The sequence below is a fragment of the Embiotoca jacksoni genome, unplaced genomic scaffold (assembly GCF_022577435.1).
Source record: "Embiotoca jacksoni isolate LCO1_2020_lvr unplaced genomic scaffold, fEmbJac1.0.p SCAF_22, whole genome shotgun sequence".
Classification (NCBI taxonomy): Eukaryota; Metazoa; Chordata; class Actinopteri; family Embiotocidae; genus Embiotoca; species Embiotoca jacksoni.
This window is the reverse complement of record NW_027185363.1, coordinates 11,005,874-11,019,340: the sequence shown is the minus strand read 5'-3', so window position 1 is coordinate 11,019,340 and position 13,467 is coordinate 11,005,874. Positions and strand designations below refer to the sequence as shown.

Below are 13,467 nucleotides of genomic sequence, written 5' to 3'. Positions count from 1 at the left end.
CGTGATCTTGCAGTTTTAAGATTTAAAAAAAAAAAAAAGCAAACATCTTGACTACAAGCACATCACGTCCCTTCACTTTTGCATTTCCGTGTTACCTGGTACATAATCCGGGCCTCAACACCTGTACGTGCAGTCCAACTGTATTGCAATGCAGTCGAACCCCGATCTCACTCGTAACTAGCTACCTTTTGTGATAAATCTTTTGCCGGTGTGCTGTGGTTGATGTTTTTTTTTTTTTTTTCGTAATCGCCGCCTCACACATCTCCTCTGTCCCCCACGCAGAGAAAAGAAACAGAAAATCCAAGATATTCGGAAAAACGTGAAGGATGCCATAGTGGTGAGTTTTCATCTGCATCACCTCCCAAATGTGCTCAATGTCTCTGTTGTTACACCGAATCCCACTGCAATCCCATTTTACTGATTATAATACAGGCTTACCATCAGATTTTGTTTTGTTTTTGTTGTTGTCCTCCTGTATTCATCCTGCTTAATACTTTTTTTTTCTCTCTCTCTCTCTCTCTCTCTCTTGTAACCTCTGCTTTGTAGACTATAGTGTCTGCGATGAGCACTTTAATACCCCCAGTCCCGCTAGCCAACCCAGAGGACCAATTCAGAATCGAATACATCAAAAGCATAGCACCACTCTCTGACTTTGACTATTCACAGGTAAGACGTTTATGAAGTTCCCGTGAGTGTGTGTGAGTGTGTTTGCAGATGTGAATATGTGTTTTCATAACTGCTATTACCAACAATGTCGCTCTTAATGATACAGCCCAGGGTTGTCAGATGGAAGACATAACGTCGTCTTTCTTCTTTGAATTACTGCTTTTTATGACACGGAGGGGTCTTCTTTTAACAGAGCCATGGGTAAAGGCATTGTCTTTTCTTTGGAGGATATTTATTTGAGAATAGAAATGATAAGTAGCTTGCGTTAAAATCAACAGTTAAGTCAATTCAGGTGCTTGATTTTCCACGTCGAAGCTGCGGCTGGTGCTCTGTATGTGGATTTGAATGCAAGTCGGAGCACATGGGACTCTTTTCGGTGTGTGATCAGCCATTCGATAGCACGGGGTCATGTGTTGGAAATGTAGATAATGCTTTACATAATTCTGATAGTGTTCCTTGTTTGACTCTGGTTGTGCAGCACCGCAGAACAGGAATGGCAAATTAATACTGTAGCGCTGTAAATGGACTCAGGGAGGGTTGAATGTTTGTGTTAATGCACTTCAGTTGGAAGCAAATGAAAGTATTGTTTTGCGGTAATACTTCCTAATGAATCAAGTTGAGGGTTTATCTCCATTTGGTGTATTGATCAGCACCTTTAGCATTCCATGCATTGGAGTTGAGAGCACTTCCTGTCTGCTTTATGTTGTAACCAATTAAAAACTAGACTTGTTGTTTCTTCTAATACAACATCCACGAAGACGTTGGTACAAAAGTAGGCCGTCAATTGATGGAAAGAAAGACATGAGCGACGATTTTAACAAGAGTTAGTTGTAAGACAATATGTCAAATTCCTACGTTCCGGCTTCTTTAGTGTGAGGATAAGGAACCTTTTTCTGTTTTAGGTGATTGTAAATGGAACATTTTGGGGTTTTGGACCAAATACAACATTTGGAGAAGTCACCTTGGGCCTTGGGAAATTGTGATTTGATATATTTTAGTTGATTTATCCAGAAAACAGCTCAAAATGAACATGAATTGAAGTTATATTTGGTTTTTGATCTCTCGCTGATGGATATTCTAACAAGGCCTCAGATCCCGTTTAATGTCGAAGCCTTTGCGGAATAAAATGCAAATCTTCTGGGATCTCACAGTTGACTTCCATACAGTCACGCACTGTACAGCTCTGTCCTTTTTAAGTGCTATTGTTTTCTCATGGCTAGCTTACACATTAGCGTGACGTGCCCCAGCTCCCCTCTCCTCCCTCAACTTTTATTTAATGCCACATCACAGGAATATCCGTTGAAAGCATTTGGGTGTTAATTTCCCGACAGGGCCCACAGTGACAGTGCGAACAGGGCCGCGGTAGTCCGCGCCGCTGCTGTGATGTTGTGTTTGTGTGAGGGCCGAGGCCATGGGGAGAGTCGGCGTTGAGTTCCCAGGCCCGGCCGGCCGAGGGGAACAACATGGCTCTGTTTGAAGCGTCTGCGTTTGTCATCGGTCTCGGGCTTCGTTTATGCCGTCAGTGTCACCACTACATTGTCGCTTCGTGCCACCAGGCGTGATATCCAATACAGCAGCGCAGGAACACGGTCAATCACTAACCCCGTGGCTTTTCACCTGCTGGCGCCGTTTTGAAATGTGCCAGCGTGTTTTAGCCGAGACGCGTCGGACGGATGACGTCTTGTTTCGTGTCGAGGTATCTGAATGCAGGCGAAGAGGTAGACGATCGTCTTCGACTTCCTACGTTTCCCCTCCCATCACTCGCTGCTAGCTTAGGGTGGGGAGTGATTGTACTCGATCGTCATGTACTAAAACATTTTTTATTATCAAATATGATCAAATAACCAGCTGACTTTTGTCTTGGGAATTTGTTTTGTCAATAAAAGGCCCGAAAAGTGCGGAAAATGTCTGTGACGGTTCCCCAGAGCTCCAGGTGACATTGTGCGTCCAAAACAGTCCAAAACTCAATTTACAAGGATCTTAAACACAGAAAAACATGCAACTTAATACTTACAACTACGTAGTAGTGACTTGTCAGTTATTGTTAAACTACTGTAGCTTATCTAAAACGGTAAAATCCATTTCAATCCATTTTCTGTGACTTGACGAATCGATTAATCATATGTCAGTTCCAGCTGTTAAATGTTCTCTTTGGGGGGCTGCTGCATCATTATGTCCAGATCGAAATGTAGTTTATGAAGTTATGCCGTTAGATATATTGATAATCACGTATTGGACATCATATATTGGTTGTCGCTATTTCAGCCTTTTGCTTTGCAAGGTTTTCCCGTGCGAGAGAAGTGAGGGAGAAGTGTGTGTTGCTTCTGTTCATCTCGGCATTTCTTCCCGTATGTTTTTTTTGTGTGCAAATTCAGACATGTTACAGTTGACATCCGGTTTTTTTGGCCACTCAATTCAGAAACTGGTCAGAAATAGAAGGTTATATAAATATATAAGGAGAGGAGTAGATTTTGGTCGGATTTTACTTTGAAATGTTGGAGGAAAAAAAAAAAAGGATTTGCATGCAGCTTCATGGGACAACAGTTTCCCCCCTTGTCCCGTATGTAAATCGACATGCTTCGTTCTGGTGGCCTTTTGGTCTTTATCATAAAAAAACAACAACTTGTTGCCGCTGTAGCTCGGGATAACAGTAGGCCCATGGAAAAGAAAGCAGCGACATGAACGTTTCGTCTATGCAAATGGAAACAAATGTCACCGCGGTAGCAGCGTTAGCCACTCGACAGTGTCTGTCAACTGAAGTGAGGCAAATTCAAATGAGCCTTGGCCCCTGTTTTGCACCATGTAGTTTGTCTCCGTTAGATATGTTGAAGACTACATGTGATGCTGTCCATTTATTGCTGAAACAGACACCTCACTGTGACTGTCGAGTGTCATTTGAGACATGTTAATGGTTTTTCTATACACCCTAAACAAAAGGACCGGGATTGAGTCGACGAAAGTTTGCTCTTGTGTTTTTTTTTTTTTGGGGGGGGGGTTGTTCTTCAAGCTGTGTGTTATATAGTCTGTTGTGTAAGGTGAGCTTTATATCAGGCCCAGCCCCACCCATACTTTTCTGTCTGGGTGCAGAGTTACTTGCACCGATGAGCTGTTTAACTTGTGCACATCGCCAACCGTCAGTGAGTGTGTAACATTATTAAATATCATCTGATGCCAGTGTACAAGCCGACCTGAAATTATTACTTTGCATTAAGTAATTTGACCTGCTTTGTGCTTCTTCTTTTTTTTCCCACAACCGTTATAAAGCACCTCTCTAACATCCCCTTACTGTCAGCTTCTCGGTGATTTCCTCATGATGAACATTTTGAGTCCTAAAAGTTTGTTTTTCCTCATATTGATCATTTGAGGATCCCTGATGTGGGTCAAAGGGTGGCACGGAGGGCCGCTCCGTATTTGGAACCATGTTATGAAAGATAAACCGTTGCTCGTGTCTGCTTTGCTTTTGCTCTCTTTTTAAGCTGAATTTGCCTTTTTTTTTTTTTTTTTTTTTTAAATTGAAGAAACCTATCAAAGTCAGGTCTCTGCTGGGTGACTGTTATCTAACACTGATATATGTCTATGCCATTCCTGGCTTTGTATGGAGGGATTTGAAGGTTATTGGCCATTGCTGTACGTTCTTCCTTCTAGGCCAAAGGTCTCCGTTAAAAAGGTAACCCAAAGGAATTCGAGTGATCCCTAATGACAGAGGATACAAGCCATTTTGCTCCACAACTTTGTTTTGACAAGTTGAATGAGATGTAGGCCATTTTGTCCTCCGCGTCCGCCTCCACTGTACGATTCAAGTGACATATGACGTCACGAACCCCAACTTGATTAACATCGAAACTTAAGGCCGAACTGAGAATCGGTCCGAGTCGGCACCTCGTGGCCAGCGATGGAAGGGGAGGGGGGATGGGGTGGGGTGGAAGTTGGACTGGGAAGAGCACAGGAAAGAGTTAAAAAAACTTGTGTTAAAGCAAATTCCCTCCTGGTCTCTTTCTGTGTTATCAGTTCCTCTGTAGGGCACTGCAGCACACACTGCATTTATTCAAAGGCCCAGTGTCACACGCCTCTGTGGAAAAGAGCCCTGAGGACCATACTCTGCTTCTTTTTCTTTCCCCCCCTTTCTGCCCCTTTCCACCCTCTACTCCTCATCCTAACTCCATCAAGCCCCAACGCTCACCAGCCAAGTCGGGCCCTTCTTTAGGGTTTCGAGCCCCTCCACGTCTGCAGGTGTAGAAATGAGGTGATACCTAATAGCAAAAGAGGGCAACCAGCGATGTTGAATGCACCGATATTGGTTGAATTGGATGCTGAAGTTTGACTGCAACTGAAGTGGAAGTATAAATACAGGCAAGAAAGCAAATATGGTCCCATTTTCTTTTCAAAGTTTGGCGTAGCAGGTAAATGCTATGTTGCAGGGACCATGGTTGTATAAAGTCTTAAAAGAAGCATATTTTGGTTCCTGACTTGTGCCTGAAGTGCGAGGCTATATTCATCCGTAACCAAAAAAAAAAAAGTAAACAAATGTTAACGTCTCTTTTTCTCCGTGAGACTTGGAAGGATTGGATCAGTGGATTTTTCTCCATGTTGAACTTAATCACCGGATCTGCCGAGAGGAGATCTCCCGGAGCATGTGATCATTTATCAGGCTCCTTCTCCCTCTCGCTCTGGTTCGGGGCTACTTTCACCCTCTCTCCCCAGTCGGAGTGCAGAGCCAGTGCTGAGTGCAGAGAGTCATGTGGTGGTTCCAGGCGAGAGGAGGAGCCCATCCCAGAGACATGTGCACAGGAGGCAACGAGGGATATTAGCCCAATCATCTTTGTTTAGGGCATACAGAGAGAGTCCTGGGAAATGTCTTAAAGTCATTGATAAGATGAGCTCCCCTCATAATGCTCCCCATTGTCCAGCAGCAGGAAGTCAGCTGAAGCACTCAGACTATGTATAGTCATTGACAGCATCGTGCCTATGGATGGATTTTGCACAGCAGGAGTTATATTTGTACGTTTTAGGGAATGTAATTAACCGTCTTTGATGTTTTGTTTTTTTCTCGAGTGTTATCCGAATTGCATCACAACTAAGCTGTTTACTAGTGTTTTTTGCTTTAAGCTTAGCGTTCAGAGAAAATACCTTGTGACCAGGAAGTCATAAGTTTGTGTTCAGGTACTGCTGGATAAACCTGTATCAAGGAATTGAAGGGGAAACTCAACTCGGCACGCTCTGCTACCACTAAGAGGGGTATTCATTTACTAATAAAAAGTATTATTGTTACTGTATACAGTATTTTTTACAGTATTTGTGGCACTCTACTTTATGAGTTTTATAATTTTAAACATTTTAAAAGATGACACATTAGTCCTTTCAACATGTGGGATTGGGTAAACACAATTAAATGTTTTTGGACTATTAATACACAATCTGACGTACTAAAGGGAAAAAAAGTTTTGTGTTTGAACTATTTCTTGACGATGAGCAGTTTCTTATTATTTGAGTTTACTGTACATTTATGTCCACTGTGTCCCGCACAGGTTGCTCCATGGGCTCTGTAAGCACAGGTGTTAATATATAGCAGGTCCTGTACGTTCTTGATGATGTCCCACAAAGATTTGCTCAGTTTTTAAAAAATTTTTTTTTATCTCTGCTACGTGTTTGTCTGGAAGAATAAGTTATTCTCTGACGTCCTCTGTTCCTGCTGGCTGTGCTCGAGCAAAGCCGTTCTTGGGACCCTTTCATCAACAGTAGAAGACAGCGGTCGTGTCGGGCTATGTGTTGAATGTACTGTACAGTATGTAACCGTGAGTTTGGTGATAAACGTCTTGTTTAAACTGGGCTTTTTAAAACATTTGGTTTGTTGGTTTGTTTAAAAGTGTCCTTTTTTGAAATGTGCAAACGCAAGGTCAAGCACCAAGCGGCGGCTCTTGGGCGCTCAGACTGCAGGGACGTCTCCGTGCACGCCTCCTGTATTGGTTCATGTGAGCTACAGCTGCACAAAGTGCAAAGAGGGATGGCTGAAGTTGAATATGAAAATAAAGGGGCGCAGCGATCAATAGATAAACTCTCAGCCAGTAGCGTCACTGCTCTCATAGCGCTGAAATAGCTCGGCCAATCACAGTGAGCCCTCTATGCTCAAATCAGTCTACATTAATTCTACTGTACTGTCATTATTGGTCACATCTTGTAATCCAGTTGTCACAGCAATCATGTATTTCAAGGCGGTTTCGGTAAAAAGAAACAAGTTTGTGTGAAGAAAGTGCTGAAATCCGACATCTCCCACATAACCAGCAAAACATCGAGTCTTAGCGGACCAGTCGAATGTGTGTGTGTGTGTGTGCGTGTGTGCGTGCGCGTGTGTCGTTATTTTGTTGCAGCCTGGTGTCGTTTTCAGGTGATTTACTGAAGGTAAACATGGTGGACGATCATGCGTAATGCCACTACGCCCCGGCGCAGCACTTCTGCATTCGGAGGCATCAGATTTCTCAACATATCTGACCTGCTGCCTTCAGGTGGCTGCAGGGATTTAATGAACTGAGGGAAAAACGTTTCATAAAGCAGCCGTGGACAAAAGATAGCATAAGAATCACCATCAGAAATATAAATCGCTTTCCATATGTATGTAACGTAGTTGAAGACATCTACTTTTTGGAGTGCGATTGTTGTTTTATTTCCAGTTTTAAGCGTTCATCTCTTATTGCTGTGCATTTGCACTCGTTGATTAAATCCCCCGAGTGGAGACGGCTTCATGTCGCACCAGAGACCGATGTGGTTCTGAGACGGCTGTTCTCAGGGCGAAGCCGAAGACACATTTCCCAACAAAAATGCCAAGGACTCTTTGTTGTTCCTGATTTGAATGAACCTCCCACCTGTTTGTGCCCGTGCCCCCCCCTCGTGCAGCCCCGCACTCTGCACCCGGGCACCAAAATACCACACAGCTGGGCAAAGCAAATTTCAAGGTCGGGAAATAACCAAAATGTTGGGGAGGAGTTTCCGCCGGTCGCTGTGCCACCCTCAAAGTCGTATCTTCAAAGGATATACTCCGAGTGTGTCTCTAAAGTTTTGGACACTTTAGTGGTAGTGAAAGGCAACTCCTCTTACCTGTGTTTGCCTGTATTTTGTCATTTGTTTCTTAATGTTTCTTTTTCTTTTTTTTTTTTTTTCTCCTCAGGAGTTCTTTGATCACGCAAAGAAGCTGTGGGACGACGAAGGAGTGAAAGCATGCTTTGAGAGGTCCAATGAATACCAGCTCATCGACTGCGCACAATAGTGAGTTCAAACTTTAAGACACGTATCTGCAGCATGATGATTTTGAGCTTTGGATACTTTCAGCTCCACATTAAAAAAAAAAAAAAAAAAGTTCTCTTCCTCAGCACACGGCTTTACATACTCGGTTGTTTGTGCCGCTATAAGATACCGAGAGCGGGATCAGCGCGCTGGTTTTAGTTTTCAGCCTGTGAACTAAGAGTCACGTCCCGGCTTCGTCCGTCCGCCTTGTGTTGCGTTTGAGGTGGAAGCTCGTGCTGGTGTTATATCATATATGAATATGGCTGAGATATGTTTACTCTGGGTGGGGCAAGGCACGCAACAAATAAAGTCGTCCTTCGGAAAATTATACACGCGTCTCCTGACGCCGGAGTGTTTGACATTTCTCCATGACAATATGCAAAGCCTGGAATGGCCTCTATTAAAATGCCCATGTGAGAAATTCATCAGAACTATTGCACTGTATTGGATGTTATATTTGTCTGCAAACAATGTAATAATGTAATAACGCTGCAGTTTAAGCTGGTATTTCTCATTTGCCGGCTGGTGATGGTCGTGTTCTACCTGTGGACCAAACTTCAGTGTCGCTGAGGCTGAACAAAACCTATGTGGGTCATGATGTGAGTTCGACTCCCATCTGCGTGGAGGTTTTCTTAATACAATCGTGCCTCAGATACTGTAGTTGGGAAATACTGATAACTGCAGTGTGGAAAGGTGTAGAAGCTGATGCCTCTTTGCATGGTGCCCCAGATTGTTTGGAGAGCTCCTTACAGTACCTCGGGCCACCGTAGGGTGCTGGTTGTACACGGTTGGAAGGCCCCTGTGTTGCCTGTAAAAGGAAGTTTGGGTATGCAAAGTGACTCACTGATTACAGTGCTCTCCTTTTTTTTTGCTTCCTCTCTGACTCGCCTCGAGATTCACATGTAAATATGAGGACATGTACATGGTGCAGGCTCAGGAGCCCCTGTTGGAAGTTGTCCCCTCCCATCCCAAAGGTTGGCTCCCTTTATCTCCTGGAGTTCGGTCAGAGGCGCTCTTAATCAGTGACTGGGGATATTGGCTTGTTGCTAGTGACTTTGCGAGCCTGTGTGACATGGGCGGAGCGTAGAGATGTTTTTATGATGGTATAGCACGTAGACAAACAGTCTCTGTACTCCTTTCCTGAATATCTTCCGTTCCTTGAACATAAATTTGACTTTGGGAGGGTGGGGGTCAAGCTTTCCCTGGTTGCGCTGCCTGTGAGCGGCTTCCATAGAAAGAAGAGAGAAAGTCAGGTGATGGTTGGAGAGTCACATGAATCTGTAAGGTGGAGCTGTTACAGTCTGTGTTTGTCTTTGCCGCTCTGAGTCAGTCGGTGTCCGTGTGTGTGTGGTAGGAGAGCACGATATGTAAAAAAAAAAAAAAAGAAAAAAAAGCATGTTGTGTTTATTTTATTCCAGTGTCATGGTGACATCATATAATATTGTGGTGCCATAAACATCTCAAATCTTTATTACTTCCTCGTTACAAGTCTGTAAATGTGGTGGTCTTCTGAATGCTGAAATCTGCAAGAATATTCTACATTGTAAAATCACTGAGGCTTGCAACGGGCTGAATGAAGCACTGATAATACAGCTGTCCTGTGACATGAGTAAACATTAACAGAGTTAAATGAGGACAATGAAAAGCCCACAGTATTTAAATTGATCAGTACTGCTTCATATGTGACTTTTCTTACTGTGTTATTTTGGTTTTTAAATTGGTTGCTATGACTTCTGTACTCTTTTTTTTTTTTTTCTTTTTTTTTTTTTCTTTTTTCTATCCTACTCTTCTAAGTCCAAAACGCTGCCAAATGATTGATGCTTAATTGTTTATTTTAAGTCCTATCACTGCCTCTCTGGCCATTAAATTGCTGCTCCTGCTTGGCTAACAGCTGGTGGGCAGTTGTGTGTTTTTGTCAATAAATCATCATCAAGCGAAGAAGCTTAATTTACTTGTGCGTGATACTAATAAGTTCGAGCTTTGTGCAATTTCTGCTCAGAAATCTTAGTTGTATGCTGGTTGTTGTTGTTTATTGCTTTTATCTCTTTTCCTATGCTTTTCTTTCATCTATTAAAACGCATAAAAAAACCGGTTAAAACAAATAATTAGTGCAGTACATTTTCCAGAAAATAACAAAAACTCTTGAAATCTAATAAATTAGTCTGATGTTACCGGTTGAAAAAAGTGCTGCTGTGCTTTTTGTAGCTGGAGAAACTGTTTCCACCTTTGCATTTCATTTTGAAATCTTACTAGTCAGTAAAAACATCACAATATGCCTCTTTTGTGTTGAGTGGTGTGTTTGATGGAAGTCTGGAATTTGCACGACTGCACGGCCTCTCGCTTACTTCCTCTCTCAGTTTTAACCTCCGTATGAACCCTGCGGACCGAGGACATTCATAGATACTCTGTCCTACATGGCAGCAGACCTGTCTGCGTGTAAAGGACCACACACACACACACACACACACACACACACACACCTATTGTTGTTATGACCACTTAACTGCACTAACTGTTCTCAGTCACTATCCTGGAAGTAGTGAAACACTGGTAGACGGCTTCAGCAGCCAACTGGGTTGAAAGGAAGGGAGTGAAGGTCATTGTATTGGACACAGGCTGTATTCAAGCACATGTTTGGTATTTTGATATTAATGTTGTTTGGCGAACGTCTCTTGTGTTGTTTTGGCTATTCCTGTGCAGTGCAGCGACGGTATTTTTGACTATGAGGGTCTGTCTGATAGTATGTGCCTTGTTCCTCGTCAATGCTAGCTACTTTTAGCCTCGTATAATCCTATACTCAGGCCAGAAAGCTTTCATTTCATCTTTTTACTATTGCTCTCCACACCTGCTCTCTCTTTTTTGTTGTTTGTTCCGTATCGAACGTCCACTGATTTGTGTTTTTGTGTCGTAGGCTCCGTCTTAGATCATGAATGTGATAGAGGAGTGCTTTCAGTCTCTCTGAGAGTAAATTAAAGAGGAAGTTGGCCTACATGTAGCTGCTTGTGGGTGGAACAGATTGGCAGGCAGCAACCTTACATGCAAGCAGTCAAACACAGTAGATGGATTGTCGTAAAAACCACAAAAAGCTTTCGATTATTGCTATATGTCATATTCAGATTCTGTGGAAGCAGAGGATATACTTCTGCCATTTCATCTGGTGTTGTCCTTCACAGACCTTGGTCCACTGGCAGATATTTTTTCCAGCAGGCCTATAACGCCGGACGGCCCATTGGACAGAGGCACAGGAAATAAGCACGGTGGCCGATGGCGAGCGCTTGTTATGCCAAAGAGCATGTCCATATCGATGCTTTTGGAATCCTGTCACCCATTGATCCGCCCTCTGCATTGCACATTTATACATTTTAAGAGCACAGATATGTGTCTGCCAGTTGATTGATTATGAGCTATTTTCAGCTGCGGAAAGCTGGTTCCATTGCAATGCCTTGAATGTGTCAACGGCAAAATCAAACACTTTTTCACATGCATATCTGAACTCCTGGGCCTCTCGCTTTTACATTTTTACCTCTCTGGTGAAGGTTTTTTGTTTTTTTTTAACTGTCCCTGCAGCAAATATGACACAATTAATGTGAATATGTCAAGGTACAGTGTATCTAGCTGTACTTGGGTGATGGTTACCCCGTGTTAGATGGTGGTACGAAGCTCTCTCGTGTGTGTGTGTGTGTGTGTGTGTGTGTGTGTGTGCGTGCGTGCGTGCGCGTGTGTTCGGGGATGGCGGTGGGATGCCAGGCTGCAGCAGCAGGGACTGGGCACAGAGGAGAGCTGCCCTGGATGGTGATGGCGCCGGAGTCAGGGAGCGTTACTGAAGAAATGAGGCTGTGAAACGGCCGAGCGATGCAGCTGGGGTTTATTCCTGCAATGAGAACGAGGCCTGGGACGGAGGTGGAGTTGATGTTGGGTTTAGGTACAGGAGCATGATGGAGTTCGAGTTATACGCTGTAGGCTTTGGTAATTCCTATTTTGTATTATTATAACCGATGCACCCTGAACACACAGGGACAGGCAAACAACAGCATCTGTCATCTAGTCACTTTGTGTCCAGAGATGATTTGACACCAGGCTTTTTGTGGTCGTTGTAGCTCCTAAATGTGCCTCAGTGTTCGTCAGCATGAAATAAGTGACGCTGGAGTTTCGTTTGTCGGCTTCATGTCAGATTCTCGAGTCTGATAGCTGTAAAAAAAATACCGAGACATGCTGCTATATAATAAGGACATTTCAAAGATTGCCATACTTTAGCCATTATGACTATATATCATATTTACATTTTGCCATTTATAACTCGAACAATTATTTCAAGTTGATTCAGAGAAAATGAATCTGATACTATTTTCATCATCAACTAATTTCAATAGTCTAAAACTTTCTGTCACTCTAGTGTTTCAGTAGGACAGATTTGATACTTTTCTTTCTTTAATGTGAGGGTTGGAAATCATTATGTTTTTGGGAAATGTACATATTGTCATTATATTATGGCATTTTAAAGACCAAAGCGACAAAAGTAATTGTTAGTAGTAGCTAGATCTGCCTCATCCAAATCTTACCTCTACTTCTGTTCCTATGTGTCTTGATATTACTGTATTTCCCTAAATTAAAGCCATCTACGGTTATTAATGGACAAATCCCATCTTTAGAGACAATTATCAGATAGTTGTGGAGATGTTAATCACAACCTCACGTCTGCTGGAACTGAACTAGTAACAACTTTTTCACATGTAAAGACTTTGAACTTTTTGGATGTCAGTGCTTATAGCCTGCTATAAAGTTGTTTTTAGTGATCATTCTATAGATTTAAAAAAAAAAAAAAGATCTAATGTCAGAAACCTGTAATGTCAAATTTACAATAAATTCACAACACATTATTAGTCATTATTGATTAACCTGCAGATCATTTTCTCAATTTACAGACACATTGTTAAGTCATTGTTTTGTCCATCAACGTTTCTCAAAGCTGAAAGTGATGTTGTTTAATGTCTTGTTTTATCTGACCAACAGTCCAACACCTAAGAATATTCACGATGATGCAAAACAGAAAACAAAGTTCCAGATCCTCACACTGTAGAAGGAAAGAAAATATTTTGAGATTAATTTTGAAAGGGACGAATAATCAGTCATCAAAAACTTTGCGAGTTCATTTTCTATTGATTGATGAACTGATCTTGCCGCTGCTAAAATAAAGGCTGTTAAGGACACCTATACTCACCCCTCTAGTCAGGGGAAGAAAATTACTTTAATTATCTTACAAATGATAAAGTTACATTTCAATTTTTTTTAATTAAATAAACTGAATAAACTCTTCAAAACATCCTCCATCTGTTGTTCTTGACTTTAAGCCATGAATAGCAACTATGTACACTTCATCTTAACAAGATGGAGGCAGTTCGTGCGTGGTACGTGTGAGGAGCATTAGGCTGCAGTGCTGTGAAGATGGCGCGGGGCTGGAGAGGCTCGGGACGGGACAGGTCTTCAGCTGTGTCTCCAGAGTCCTGCAGACCGTGGGGCTGGACTGTG

At 42.6% G+C, this 13,467-nt stretch overlaps 1 protein-coding gene across 2 annotated transcripts in view; it reads left to right on the top strand.

The window, feature by feature from the left end:
* LOC138203202 (guanine nucleotide-binding protein G(olf) subunit alpha) overlaps positions 1–13,467 on the top strand; it is a 44,173-nt gene that overhangs the window by 12,845 nt on the left and 17,861 nt on the right. For both annotated transcript variants that reach the window (XM_069157929.1, XM_069157930.1), the window contains exons 3-5: positions 283–337; positions 547–666; positions 7,826–7,923. In XM_069157929.1, the coding sequence (XP_069014030.1) occupies positions 283–337; positions 547–666; positions 7,826–7,923 (273 nt within the window). The remainder of the gene's footprint in view (positions 1–282; positions 338–546; positions 667–7,825; positions 7,924–13,467) is intronic.